At 38.4% G+C, this 13,960-nt stretch overlaps 2 protein-coding genes across 5 annotated transcripts in view; one reads left to right on the top strand and one right to left on the bottom strand.

Annotated features, from left to right (window-relative positions):
- LOC101398697 (uncharacterized) overlaps positions 1–13,960 on the bottom strand; it is a 727,039-nt gene that overhangs the window by 462,526 nt on the left and 250,553 nt on the right.
- Positions 1–13,960, top strand: part of JADE3 (jade family PHD finger 3) — a 130,637-nt gene that overhangs the window by 62,473 nt on the left and 54,204 nt on the right. Inside the window, exon 2 of one of the 4 annotated variants that reach the window (XM_087427195.1) lies at positions 7,249–7,366. The exons of 2 other annotated variants lie outside the window; for them this stretch is intronic. In XM_087427195.1, coding sequence (XP_087283321.1) covers positions 7,340–7,366 — 27 coding nt within the window. In that variant the 5' untranslated portion in view covers positions 7,249–7,339. Of the gene's footprint in view, positions 1–7,248; positions 7,367–8,264; positions 8,407–13,960 lie in introns of those variants that run through there. One more of the 4 variants, XM_087427196.1, reaches the window with a different exon arrangement.

The following is a 13,960-nucleotide window of genomic DNA, read 5'->3' as shown; positions in this document are numbered from 1 at the left end:
GAAGGACTAGGTTGGAGATCTGGGCTGTGGGCTGTGATGGGTCCACACAGGCTTCAGAGCACTGCCAGCCCAGGAAGAACAAGGCACTCCTTGTAAGGCTGGTCGTCTTCTGCCCCCAGGGCAGCAAAGTGGTAGAGTTGCACTTGGTAATGGTTTAGTGGATCCTATAGACTTTCCTCTGTGGCAGTTAAATGATGAGAAACTGACCTTGTGTATCTTCACTTCTACTATGAGTAGACTTCTTGGCTGCAAGGGAAAAGAGTGTATTAGTTAACTATTACTGCATTACACAAAATTAGTGGCTTAAAGCAGCACACATTTATTATCTCAGTTTCTGTGGGTCAGGAGTCCAGGCACAGCATGACTAGGTTCTCTGTTCAAGGTCTCTCAAGGCTGCAGTCAGTGTGCTGGCTGGCCTATGTTCTCATCTGGAGGTTCGACCAGGGAAGAATTCGCTGCCAAGCTCATTCAGCTTGTTGGCAGAATTCATCTCCCTGCAGCTGGAAGACTGAGGTCCCTGGTTTTCTGCTGGCTTGTGGTGAAGGACTATCCTCTGCTCCTAGAGGCCACTTGTAGTTCCTTGCCATGTGGCCTTCTCCATAGATCCTCTCAAAACACGGCAGGTTACTTTTTCAAAGCCAGCAAGGGGAGAGTCGTTTGCTCCAGTCTGCTAAGACTGAGTCTTATATAACATAACATAATCATGGGAATGACATTGCACCATATCTGCCACATAACCTAATCAAGGGGTAGCATCCCATCATGTTTGCCATATTCTTTTGGTGAGAAGCAAGTCACAGGTTACGCCTGCTCTCACACAAGGGGGGCATTGCCTTAGGGTGTCAGCCGGAGAGAGTATTTCTCTCTCCCTTTCTCAGAGGTCATTTTTTATTTTTTAGGAAGATTGGCCCTGAGTTAACATCTGTTGCCCATCTTCCTCTTTTTCTTTTTTCTCCCCAAAGCCCCAGTACATAGTTGTGTATCCTAGTTGTAGGTGCTTCTAGTTCTTCTATGTAGGATGCCACCTCAGCATGGCTTGATGAGCAGTGTGTAGTTCCACACCCAGGATCCAAACCTTCGAACCCCAGGCCACCGAAGCAGAGCGCTCGAACTTAATCGCTATGCCACCGGGCGGCCCCTCTCAGAGGTCATTTTTTGTTGCCATCCTTTGCCAGGGATCTTTCTGGGCACAGTAGAATATCAGAGTGTATCTATGTGTGTCTGTGTCATGCAGAAAAACTTAGGGAATAAAATAGGAATGTAAACAGGAGCAGAACAAATTTCCCATTTATCCAGAGGAGGCTTTGACTACAGAATGATGAGAAAGAAACCTTGCTATTTTCCTATTTAAGACAGCTGGTCCTAGAACATAAAGTGACTCAAGAGCTTTGGGTCTTAAGGCCTGCTGCCTCCAGGTCAGTGAGAATAGCAGTCTTTGGTTGCAAAGGATAGGCGACCTGGGCTACTGAAAGCAGATGTTTTTGTTTATGCTTCACATTCTGTTCTATAATATCAGGTTCTCTCTTTTGAACAAAACTAGCCTTGGCATTAAAAGAGATTGGTTCTATGTTTTGCTTTGCTGGTTTATTTCATCTCTCTAAAATAATTTGTTTTGTCATCATAACATGGACATTATCATACCTACTACCCATAGTTACCATTTATTGAAATTTTTTGTGCCAAGAGCTTTATATTAGATAATCTTGATTGTTTCCCCAAATTAAGCAATTACAAGAATCTCCTTGGATGCTTCCTTCATTTTAAAAATTTGTCTAATAACTTATTTATGTCAGTATGGACTCATGTGTATTTATTTTATACATTGGGTTATAATCCAATACTATGTAATTTATCATGTTGCTTAAATTGTTCCATAAATCAGTGAAATCATCTTATTATTTTTCTCTTTTCAATTCCATTGATTTCTCCTCTTATTTCTATTATTTTCTTCCTTCTTGCTTTAGGTTTATTTTGTTCTTTTTCTAAATTCTTGAGGTGGGTACTTAGGCTATTTGAGATTTTTCCTCTTTTCTAATATAAGAATTTTAGTGCTATAAATTTCCCTTTAAACATTGCTGTAGCTGCATCCTATTAATTTTATGTTTATTTTCACTTTTATCTAGTTCAGTATATTTTTTATTTCCCTTGAGACTTCCTCTTTTTTTTATAATTTTTATTTATTTATTCTTTTCCCCCAAAGCCCCAGTAGATAGTTGTATGTCATAGCTGCACATCCTTCTAGTTGATGTACGTGGGACGCGGCCTCAGCATGGCCAGAGAAGCGGTGCGTCGGTGCGCGCTCGGGATCCGAACCTGGGCCACCAGCAGCGGAGCGCGCACACCCAACTGCTAAGCCATGGGCCGGCCCGAGACTTCCTTTTTGACCCATGGATTATTTAGAAGTGTATTGTTTAGTTTCCAAGCATTTAGAGACTTTCCTGCTATCTTTCTGTTATTGATTTCTAGTTTGAGTCCGTTTTTGTCAGAGAACATAGTCTGTGTGATTTCAGTTCTTTTACATTAGCCAAGGTGTGTTTCATGGCCCAGGATATGGTTTATCTTGGTGAATGTTTCATGGGCACTTGAAAAGAATATTGTTGGTTCCTATTGGTCGATGATGTTCTTCTATATCCTCACTCATTTTCTGCCTAGTGATTTTATCAATTGTTCAGAGAGAGCTGTAGAAGTCTCCAAATGTAATTGTGGATTTGTCTGTTTCTCCTCTCAGTTGTCAGTTTTGCTTTGTGTATTTTGAAGCTCTGTTGTTAGGTGCATACATATTTAGGATTTCTATGTCTTCTTGGTGAATTTATCATCATGTAATGTCCCTCTTTGTCTTTGATAATTTTGTTTGCTTTGAAGTCTGCACTATCTAGTATTAATAGTTTCTGGCTTCCTTTTGATTCATGTTTACATGGTATATTTTTTCCATTCTTTTACTTTCAATCTGTAATTATGATTATATTTGAAATGAGTTTCTTATAGATGATATATAGTTGGGTCAGTTTTTAGTCCACTCTTTCAATCCCTTTCTTTTAATTGACATATTTAAACCATTATATTTAATGTAAATTTTGGTATGATTTGGTTTAAGTCGGCCATTTTATTGTTTGTTTTCTATTTTTTTCTCTGTTTTTATGTTCTTCTGTTTTATTTTCTGTCTTACTGTGGATTACTTGAACATTTTTTTGAATTCCTTGTTGATTTTTCTGTAGTGGTTTTGAGTATATATCTTTGTGTAGATTTTTATTGGTTGCTCTTGTGGAGCAACCTTTAAAAGGGAGGACCTTTTACATACATAACTTATTAGTCTACTGGTCTCTACATTTTACCACTTCGAGTGAAGTATAGAAACCTTACCACTATTTAGGTTTGTTTATCCACCCCCCACCTTTATAATATAATTGTCTTAAATATTTTCTCTACACACATTGAGAACTACATTAGGCAATGTTCTAATATTTGTTTCAACCATCAAACATCATTTATAAAACTCAAGAGGAGAAGGGTTTATTATAGTTACTCATATTTTTTATGAGTTTATTATAGTTACTCATATTTTTGCTCTCTTGTTCTTCCTTTATTCCTGATGTTCCCACTTTCCTTTTGTTCATTTCCTTTCTGTTTGAAGAACTTCCTTTAGCCATTTTTTTAGGGTAAGTCTGTTGGTGATAAATTCTCTTAGTTTTTCTTCATTTGAGAATGTCTTGGTTTCACTTTCATTCCTGAAGGATGTTTTCACTTGATAATAGAATTCTGGTTAGACAGGACTTTTATTCCAGCACTTGAAAAATGTGCTGCTTCCATCTGGCATCCATGGTTTCTGATGAGAAATCTGCTCTTATTCAAATAGTTGCTTTCCTGTAGGTAATCAGTCATTTCTTTTCCAGTTGCTTTCAAGACTTTTTTTTGTCTTTAGTTTTCCAAAGTTAGATTATGATGTGCCTGGGCATGGATTTCTTTTGGTTTATCCTGTTTGAGGTTTGATCAGCTTCTTGAATCTAGGTTTATGTCTTCTGCCAAGGTTGGGAAATTGTCAGCCATTATTTCTTCAACTGTTTTTTGTTTTTGTTTTTTGATGAGGAAGATTAGCCCTGAGCTAACATCTGTTGCCAATCCTCCTCTTTTTTGTGGAGGAAGATTAGCCCTGGGCTAACTTCCATGCCCATCCTCCCCTACCTTATATGTGGGATGCCTGCCACAGCATGGCTTGATAAGCAGTGCGTATGCCCATGCCCAGGATCCGAACCCGTAAACCCCAGGCTGCTGAAGCAGAGTGCGTAGACTTAACCACTATGCCACCAGGCCAGCCCCGTCTTCAACTGTTTTTTGTTTTAGCTCCACCTTTTTTCTCCTTCTTTTGGGACTTCAATTGCATGAATGTTAGACCTTTTGTTATTTTCCCACAGGTCCCTCAGACTCTTCATTTTTTTTCAGTGTATATTCTTTCTGTTGATCAGATTGGGTAAACTTCTCTTGTTCACTGATTCTTTATTCTGCTAATTCCATTCTTCTGTTGAGCCTATCCCATGAGTTTGTTATTTCAGTTATTATTCCATTTTAGATTTTCCATTTGGTTATTCTTTATATCCTCTATTTCTTTGCTGAAACTTTCAATTTATTTGTTTCATAAGTGTTTGTAATTTCTTGCTGAAGCATTTTGTCGATGGCTGCTTTAAAATCCTTGTCAGATAATTCCAACATCTGTGTCATCTTGATGTTGGTGTCTATGGTGTCTATTGATTGTCTCTTCTCATTCCCAGTTCTTTTTTTTTTTTTGGTGAGAAAGATCGGCCCTGAGCCAACATCTGCCAATCCTCCTCTTTTTTGCTGAGGAGGACCGGCCCTGGGCTAACATCTGTGCCCATCTTCCTCTACTTTATATGGGATGCCGCCACAGCATGGCTTAACAAGCAGTGTGTCAGTGCGCACCTGGGATCCGAACCGGCGAACTCCGGGCCGCCACAGCAGAGCATGCACACTCAACCACTTGCACCACTGGGCCGGCCCCTCATTCCCAGTTCTTAGTATGATGAGTGATTTTCTATGGTATCCTGGACTTTTTTGGTATTATGTTATCAGAGGCTAAGTCTTATTTAAATCTGTTTTAGCAGGCCTCCATAATAACCAGGCCAGTGGGGAAGAGGGATGCTAATTTTACCACCAGTTGCAGAATTCTTAGGCTCTCCATTCTAGTTCTGTTGTCCCTCTAGGAAGATACTTCTCTTATCTCTCTGGGAAGGAGAAGGGGTGTCTCATTACCACTTAGTGGGAATGGAAATCCCCACCTTGTTGCCTCCACTGATAGCAGGGGGAGTGGTGGTAGTAAGGAGTACCACGTTACTGATGGGCAGAGGTGACAGTCCAGGCTCCCCACACAGTCTGCTGAAACCACATTGAGGAGGAGGGGTGCCTTGTTATTGCTGAGAGGGAGTGTATGTCGAGGCCTCTCAGGTGATGTCCATTGACACCACAATGATTGCCCTTTTCTAAAAAGCATTTTTAACATCTTTTTTGAAATATAATTCTCACACCATACAGTTTATCCATTTAAAGTGTATAATTCAATGGGTTTTAGTATGTTCACAGAGTTGTGTAACCATTACCACAATCTAAATTTAGAACATTTTCATCACCCAGAAAGAAACCCCCTACCCATTAGCAGTTACTCCCCAATCCCCTTACTCCCAGCCCCTGGCAACCAGTAATCTAATTTCTGTCTCTATGGATTTGCCTATTCTGGACGTTTCATATAAATGGAATCATACAATATATGGCCTTTTGTGTCTGACTTTTTTCAATTAGCGTAATGTTTTCAAGGTTCATCTATGATGTAGCATGTACCAGTATTTCATTTCATTTTACAACCGAATGATATTCCATTGTATAGATATATCACATTTTGTTTATCCATTCATTAGCTGATGGACATTTGGGTTGTCTCCATTTTTGGAGTATCATAAATAATGCTGCAATGAACATTCATGTACAAGTTTTTATGTAGACATATGTTTTCAGTTGTCTTGAGTATACACCTAGGTATGGAATTTCTGGGTCACATGGTAACTCTATTTAACCATTTGAGGAAATGTCAGACTACTTTCTGAAGGGGCTTCATCATTTTACACTCCCATCAGCAGTGTATGAGGGTGTTTGACATTTGTTATTGCTATGGGCACCAGAGACTTCAAATTCCTCTAGTGACCTTGTTTTTGTCTCCTCTCTTGGCTTAGAGTCTTCCCTTTGCGCTTGTCCTCAGAGAGATTCTGTCTTTTGAAGCTCTCCCAGCTGTAAGCCTCTGTTATTATCACTGGAGACTTTAGCATGATGGTAGGGTATGGAGGAGGGGCAGTGTTCTCTTAATCTAATTACGTCTCCATCTTTGGAGTGTGTAGTGGTCCTGTGTCTGGGGGTAGGATGGGGGAGGTGGACTTCAGGGGTAGAGCTTTTTTGCCCCTGCCCTCTATTCTGTTATCTGCCTGCAGCAGGGATACTCTGGTGTTCTCATTCTATGTCCTTGAGTTTCTCCCTCCTGTAGACTAAGGCTTTTTTCCCCTTAGGTAACACAGGGAGGCTGAGGCTGGGTGCTTTTCCCTTCCCCCAGCACTGGTGAAATTATACCAGTGCCCTCACTTGATATCCTTCCCCCACAGAAGAAGCCTTTTGTTCAGTAAGGGAGCCAGGACACTGAGCACCAGGAGCCCAGATAGCACCAGTGGGGGAGCTTTCTCCAGGTTTTCCCCCATCTTCCCTATGAGAGCCTAGTTGGATTTCTGGAGAAAAAACTTACAAGGGGGTGGGAACACCTATGACTACAGCCACCAGGAACTTCATACTCTCATAGTAGTTCTCACTTGGCCCCCAACAATTCGTTAAAATTTCTAGTTTATAAATTTAGTACAACAATGTGCATATAGTTAATACTGTACTATACGCTTAAAAACTTAAGATAAATTCATGTTATATGGTTTTTACCACAATAATAAAAAGACAAAAAGAAAACTGAACAAATTTAAACATGCTATAATTTCAGTCATTTCCATAGATAACCATTATAAATAATCAAATACTGACATACACCAGAAATCTAAAAAATTAATTCTTAACATCTGGATTTGAAAAGTTACCTTTAGTTTTACTTCTGTGAGGTTCTTTCATTATAGCAGAACTCATACAATCCAAATTACTCATACAAATCCAAATGAATTATTACAATGTACTACTTACTGTCAATCTACTTCTATATAGGTCTGAACAGGATGTGTTACATTGTGTAAGCCCTTGGAATAAAACTGGCTCTAATGGAGGAGACTAAAAAACAAAAAAAAATTCTAGTTTAATGTTCCTGCTGTGGCTTCTACCCCAGGTAGGCAAGTGCTCCTGTCCTGTGTTGTGTCTCCCTGCAGGCACACCTGTCTCTCTTTGAGTTGGCCATTTGTGCTGTGACTCATTTCTCTGATGTGTTCACAAAAAAATCATTAATTTAATGCCTGTCCTTCCTTTTTCTTGTAAGGATGGGAGTTTCTTTTTTCTGACTCTCTACAGGTCCGAGATGAAACTTTATGTTTCTACTGGGAGTTAATCATTGAAATGCAATATAAATAATTGTTTTTGTTGGGGTTTAATTAGCTGCATTAATAGATACATATTTTCTTTGATGTTTAGTGCTTCAGTGAGATTCCTGTGCATGCTTCCCCCTGATTTATGCTCTAGAGAAGAGTTTCCTAGGGGTGTGTGAAACCTACATATGGTTTTGGGGCTTTGGTACTTTCTGAAAATTGCATACAGACTTCTAAGGGTATGTTTTTATGTGTATTTTTTTCCTGAGCTAGTAGCCTTCATCTGATTCTCAAAAGGGCCCATGCTCTTAAAGATGTTTTAAAAAGCTAATTACCCTAGAAAAAGCACATACTACTAGATGACCAATTTGAGTGTATTAAAAAGTCTTCCATTCTTTCTCAAAAGCCAGGATATTTTCGCCTAATGTTAGTCGGACTTGTCTATAAAACATATCAACCTATCTTAAAGGATTGACTGCATATCATCTGTAGGCCCAGAGTCTCATTTATTATGTCCGAGACTTTTCATAGCAACAGAGTGAAAGCTCGTATATTCTAATTCAGCAGAGAACACTGCAGTACCCTCAAATAGAACCTGTTTACATCACTTTACCTGTATTTCTAACAATTGTGATTATTTGGTTTCTGACCCACAGCAGATAAAAAGCACTGAACTTGCAAAAGCACACTTACTACACAGAAAGGGATATTGAAGGGATGGGAGAGAAACTTTCAAAGCAAACCTCAGATGTCATCTCTTGTGTGAAAATTGCCCAGATCTCCAAGTCAGACTCAATTGCTCCCCCTCCTCCGTTACCAGGATGCATACACCTCTGTTTGGTACAGGGTAAGGGGAATAATTAAACCTACCTAAGCAGCCCCAAAGTACATTGCTTTGTGGTAATTAATGTATCAGTTTATGTCAGCCCATAGCCATCAAAAATATCCTATTTATTCTTTGTAAGAAAACTGAGAATTATTTTAAACTATTTGAAAAATATTTCCATGAAAAATATTCACGTGATTTTTAAAGTTTTAAACTTAGAAATTGAATAAGCTTTGTTTCATTGGAAAAATCAACGTGGGACACAATGTCTTGACGATACTGGGTGCTTTTGTTGTCATATAAGAACAAGCTTGTATTCTTTGCTAGATTTTCTCTGCTTTAAGTGGTTGATTCATCTAGATAACCCAAAAACCTTTTTCTTGCCTTAAGCTTGTATAATACTAAGAAAATCGCTTACAGTTAATTCCTTTTGATTAAATATAGTTACCATATTTGCAGCTGTTTTTTTGTGCTTTTGGGGTCACACATCTGTTTGTGGTCAGTTATGTACGGTTTCAGATTTAAGTGACTGTGAATCAAAACTGATCAGTCTCTCTGCTTCATTTACGTGGACCAGACAGTGTTCCCCTTTGTGTCATACAGGAACTAAATGTTCTGGCTTTTCCTCTAAAAATGTCACAGAAATGTTCAGACTAGCTGTGCTTTAAGAAACTGCCCACTGAGAGATGTTAATGAGAGCAGTAAAAGCCAGAGCTGTCCATGAAGGGCATTTTCATTTTGTGGCTCTGGCAGGTTAAACATTGATATTCTAATTGAATTCATAGTGAGGCCTCCTTTGTTTCTGCAAGCATCTGAGAGGCCAAGATGTGCATGCACTGTTGGACTTGGCATAGCTTCTGGGCTGTATGTTAGCCTGTGAATCCCCTCTTTGACCATAAATGAGCAGATATCTGTTAAGTACAAAGCCTTTTTGTTTCAGGAACTTTTGGGGAAACTACTAGTGCATATAAAATAGGCACGCAATTAATAACTTGTAAAATTTCTCAACTTCATTACCAAGGTCAATGTCAACATCCGAATCCCTCATTCATAATCTTTACTTTAGCAACAAATGACCATGTTTTATTTTGTGAAGTTTCTGCATTACCTCGTGGCCTATAGAATGTTGGTTAAAGTTCTTGATGGGGTTCTTGCTTGGGAACCCTGTCTTTGGTAGCCAAACCTTGCATGTTTTAGTTGAGCCATGAACTCACATCTCCTTTACCCCATTAACAATTATTTTATGGACTAGATAGGAGAACTCAACCACATACTTCTTTCTGCTTTTAGAAGTATGGCTGAGACTATGGTGATGATAATAAAATAACTGCAATAGGAATTATTTAGCAATTACCATGAGCTCAATACCATGCTAAGCCCTTTATGTAAATTCACCCATTTAATCGTTAAAACCCCTATGAGGTGTTGTTATTATCCCCATTTTACAGATGAGTAAACTGAGACACAGAGAATTTAGATAACTTGCCCCGAACTAGTAAGTGGTGAAACCAGTAGCCAGGTAGTCTGTCCCATATTCCTTTCTTTAAAGATTTTTAATTTCATTTTTAACTACATAAAACATTTGCCTGGTTCAGACATCAAACTGTGAAACAAAATACAGAAAGATCCAGCTTTTGTCTCTCTCTCCTCCATATTTTCTCCCCCCTCCCCAGAGTTAACCATTTTTGAAAAAGTTTTTGGTTTATCCTTTTCTTTCTTTATGAAAATATATACAAATATGTGTGTATGTATGTGCCACTGTATGTGTATAAAACTCACACCTCTACCCAGGAAATGCTCTAGCTATTTTGTTTGCCTATATTCATTTTAAAAACCTAAAAGAAATGCCTTTTCATATCAGAAGCCAATTCATGAGACCAGGCTGGTAAATATATTTCATATCGCTTTGCAGATATCTGCCTGAGTACTGAACTTACATTCCTATCCCCTCTTCAACATTTTATGTTCTGCCTTGTGCTTGAGATGTTTGACTTCTACAGCAAGATAAGGCAGACTCTTGCACTCTGCCTTGAGTAAAAATGCTTCTTTAGAAACCTTGGATCTGATGCTATTTAATCTGGCTAGCTTGAGCTTGTAAAATTGAAATCAGGCTTATCATGTATGTCTGCTATTTTTCTCTAAGGGGGAAGGGAAAATTATAATAGTCATTGGATTTAGCCTTCATTTGCTTAAGAAGAATAGGTATGAGTTGATTGGTGTTCCTGCAGTCCGAGGTTTCCCAGACCTCATAGAGTGCCTGTTCCCTGGAGGTTTGGTATTTCTGAAGCCATGGACAAGGGCTGGATTTCATTGGCCTCTGCTTTTATATCTCCTTGTCTAGAGTCTTCAAGTTACTCTTCTGTTTGGTAAATACGTGTATTAGTTTCCTAGGGCTGCTGTAACAAATTGCCACAAATTGGGTGACTTAAAACAACAGGAATTTATTTTCTTACAGTTCTGGAGGCCAGAAGTCCCAAATTGGCCAGGCTGTGCTCCCTCCAGAGATTTTAGGGGAGATTCTGTTCTTGGCCTCTTCCAGGTTCTGGTGGCTATCAGGATTTATTGACTTGTGGATCAATGAGTCACTCCAGTCTCTGCCTCCATGGTCACACTGCCGCCTCGTCTTCTGTCTCAAATCTCCCTCTGCCTTTCTCTTGTAAAGACACTTGTCATTGGATTTAGGGCCCACCCAGATATTCCAGGATGATCTCTTCATCTCAGAATCCTTAAATTATTTACATCTGCAAAGATACCTTTTCCAAATAAGGTAACATTCACAGGTCCCAGAAATTAGGATGTGGGCATATCTTTTGGAGGGGCCGCCATTCAACCCACTATAATATGTTTCTAGGCTACTTAGGAAACTATACAGAACAGATTTTCATAAGCAGTTATATCAAGTATGAAGATATGGCTTATGCTATGTGATTGGATAGTGTGACATTATTAAGCCCAAAGCATGATTTTGCAGTCGGTTGATTTATTTTGTGAAGTGTATCACATGGAAAATAATGAAATATTTCAGGAGGTTGAAAAATGCTTGGCTCTAGTATTCTTTCCAGATCTAAGGTAGGATTTCCCACAGTAATGTCTTTTCTGAAGACAGTAGTTGAGCACAATTGTAAATTGCCACTGCCACTTAACCAGTGGCCTCATTAAAGGCACTCTAGTAATTTATAGAAATGAATCGGAGTGTTCAGCAAAATGGTGATTTAGTTTCTCCCTCTAGCCACCCAGAACACTGAGCTCTGTGTGAAACATGTTAAATGGATATGTCTGTGAATCCTCTCTTACCCCCTTATACGAAGTATTATGTAATAAATCACCAGTTTTTCTTTCCTGTAAACTTGGCTTTCTCCCTGCACAGCACCCAATTAACTTTAATTAGCTAGGATTCTTGGTAGGAAAACCATTTTGTTGCCACCTGGTCACCAGCATGTTTAAGGTTGGTTTCCTTCTCTACTTTGCTTAGGTCATATTGTTCTAAATCTTCCCTAAGTGATACCAACAGGTATTTGCAGAGCTGTCCCTGCAAAGTAGCAAATGGAATGAGTCCTTATTCATTTAAATAGCATCATTTGATTGTGTGATAGTTCAGTCCTATTCACTGTGAAATGTTGTCAGTTTAAACAGAACTGCACCAGCTGAGAATTAATTGCTTTACTGGATCATGCTCTGTGCCTCTCCTTTCATGTTACACATAACTTGGACAGTGTTTCTCCTCAGAGAACCTTTATTAGCATTAAAGGCTGAAATGTTTGCTTAAATAGCATCTCTTCCTTTGATTTTCCAGTAATGTGGACACATTTCTCTTCAGCCTACAAGTGGTTGTTTGATTTTTTTCAGACTTAGAAATTAGTAGGTGAGGTATAGATGAGGTATAGATCAGTATACGTTATGCTTTTATGTGAAAATGGATTCTCTCATTGCTTAGAGATTAGTTAACTGGGCCTTCATCTCTGAAATCATTGCCAGGTTAGTGTAAGAACTCATGGCATACTTTTTTTCTGTTGTTGAAAAAGCAGAATCACAAAGCTGAGGCTGCCACAGCCGTTTAAGTTATGTTTCCAGGCTGGTGAGCACATTTCTGTGCCCCTTAGTCACCCAGGGGCCCTTTCAACCAGAGGATAACAGTATGTCAAATTTTAGTTGGATCCCAGTTCCCATATTGTCAGTACCTAATTGTGCTTAGGGTGCAGAAAATGGATTATGGGGAATCTCTTTGTTTCCACAAGTCCACGTTGTAGCTTTACCCATATCATCATCCCCTACCTCTGGCCTTTGAACTTTCCACACAGGGCTTCCTTGCTAGGGGTAGGGTTAAGGCTCACACTGGGAAGCCTCTTGGCTGCCACAGTAAATATATCATTCCTATCCTTCTCACCCCTGAGGAGTTCACTGAAAGCAATTAAAAACTGGTAAACCAGGTAGTAAAAAGGTTAAAAAAGAAAATAAGACTAAGGCCATTTTAAAAAGAGCTAAGTACAAAGATAACAACTAGAATAAAACTACAAACCTTCTTAAATACAAAAAATAATTTATAATTAAAAGAGCAAAAAATATGCATCTGATAGAGAAAGAAACATAGGAAATGTAACATCATACACATAATTATCAAATATGACAGAGTTGAGACCAAATATCAGTCATGCCAATAAATATGAATGAACTTAACATCTATTAAAGAAAAAATTGGGGGCTCACAAAACAAGACCCAACTACGTGCTGGATACAAGAGTATACCTAAAACACCTATTCAGAAAGGCTAAAAATAAAGAAATTGACAAAAGTATACCTGGAAAACAAACAAAAACAGCAGGAGTAGTGATCCTGATATCAGACAAAGTAGAAATCAAGCCCCCCAAACAAAGAAGGAGACTTTTTAATGCTAAAAGCTACAATTCGCCATGAAGATATAGTACTTATGAATATTTATACACTAAATAACTCAGCAACCACCTTTATGGAGCAAAAACTATAGGAGATGCAAGGAGACATAGAAACACACTAATCATAGGAGACTTTGAAACACCTCTCTCAGTATCAGATTAAGTGAACAGAAAATAAGTGAGGCGATAGGAGATCTAAACAGCATAAGCAGTAAGGTACATCTGATGAGTATATATCAAACTCTACACCTTGATATTAGAGATAATAGAGAATACACCTTCTCAAACGTGTATGGTACATACACAAAATATGATCAAATACTAAGTCACAAAGAAAACATCAGTAATTTCCATTAAGTAAAAGTATTATAAACAAGACTCTGATCACAATGCAGTAAACTCAGAAATTACTAACAAAAACAGAAACATCCTTCCCTATGGAAATTTTAAAATCTTGTATTAAACAACTCTTGGGTGAAAAGGGGAAATACGAATTGAAATTATAGATTTTTTTAAATAATGATAATGAAAGCATTCCATCTCAGATGTTTGCCCATATCTTCTTACATGAGAAAAAGGAGGCAAGTGTTGTTCCACCTATTCTTGATAAGTTTTTCTACAAAAAAACTTTAATTCTCAATGTTTCTAAAGTTTAATTACAGTATACAAAATAAACATTAGTTCTA

This window comes from Ceratotherium simum, chromosome X (assembly GCF_057802395.1).
Source record: "Ceratotherium simum simum isolate JZ-2026a chromosome X, ASM5780239v1, whole genome shotgun sequence".
Lineage (NCBI taxonomy): Eukaryota > Metazoa > Chordata > Mammalia > Perissodactyla > Rhinocerotidae > Ceratotherium > Ceratotherium simum.
Note: the sequence above shows the minus strand (reverse complement) of the source record. Positions and strands in the feature narration are given on the sequence as shown.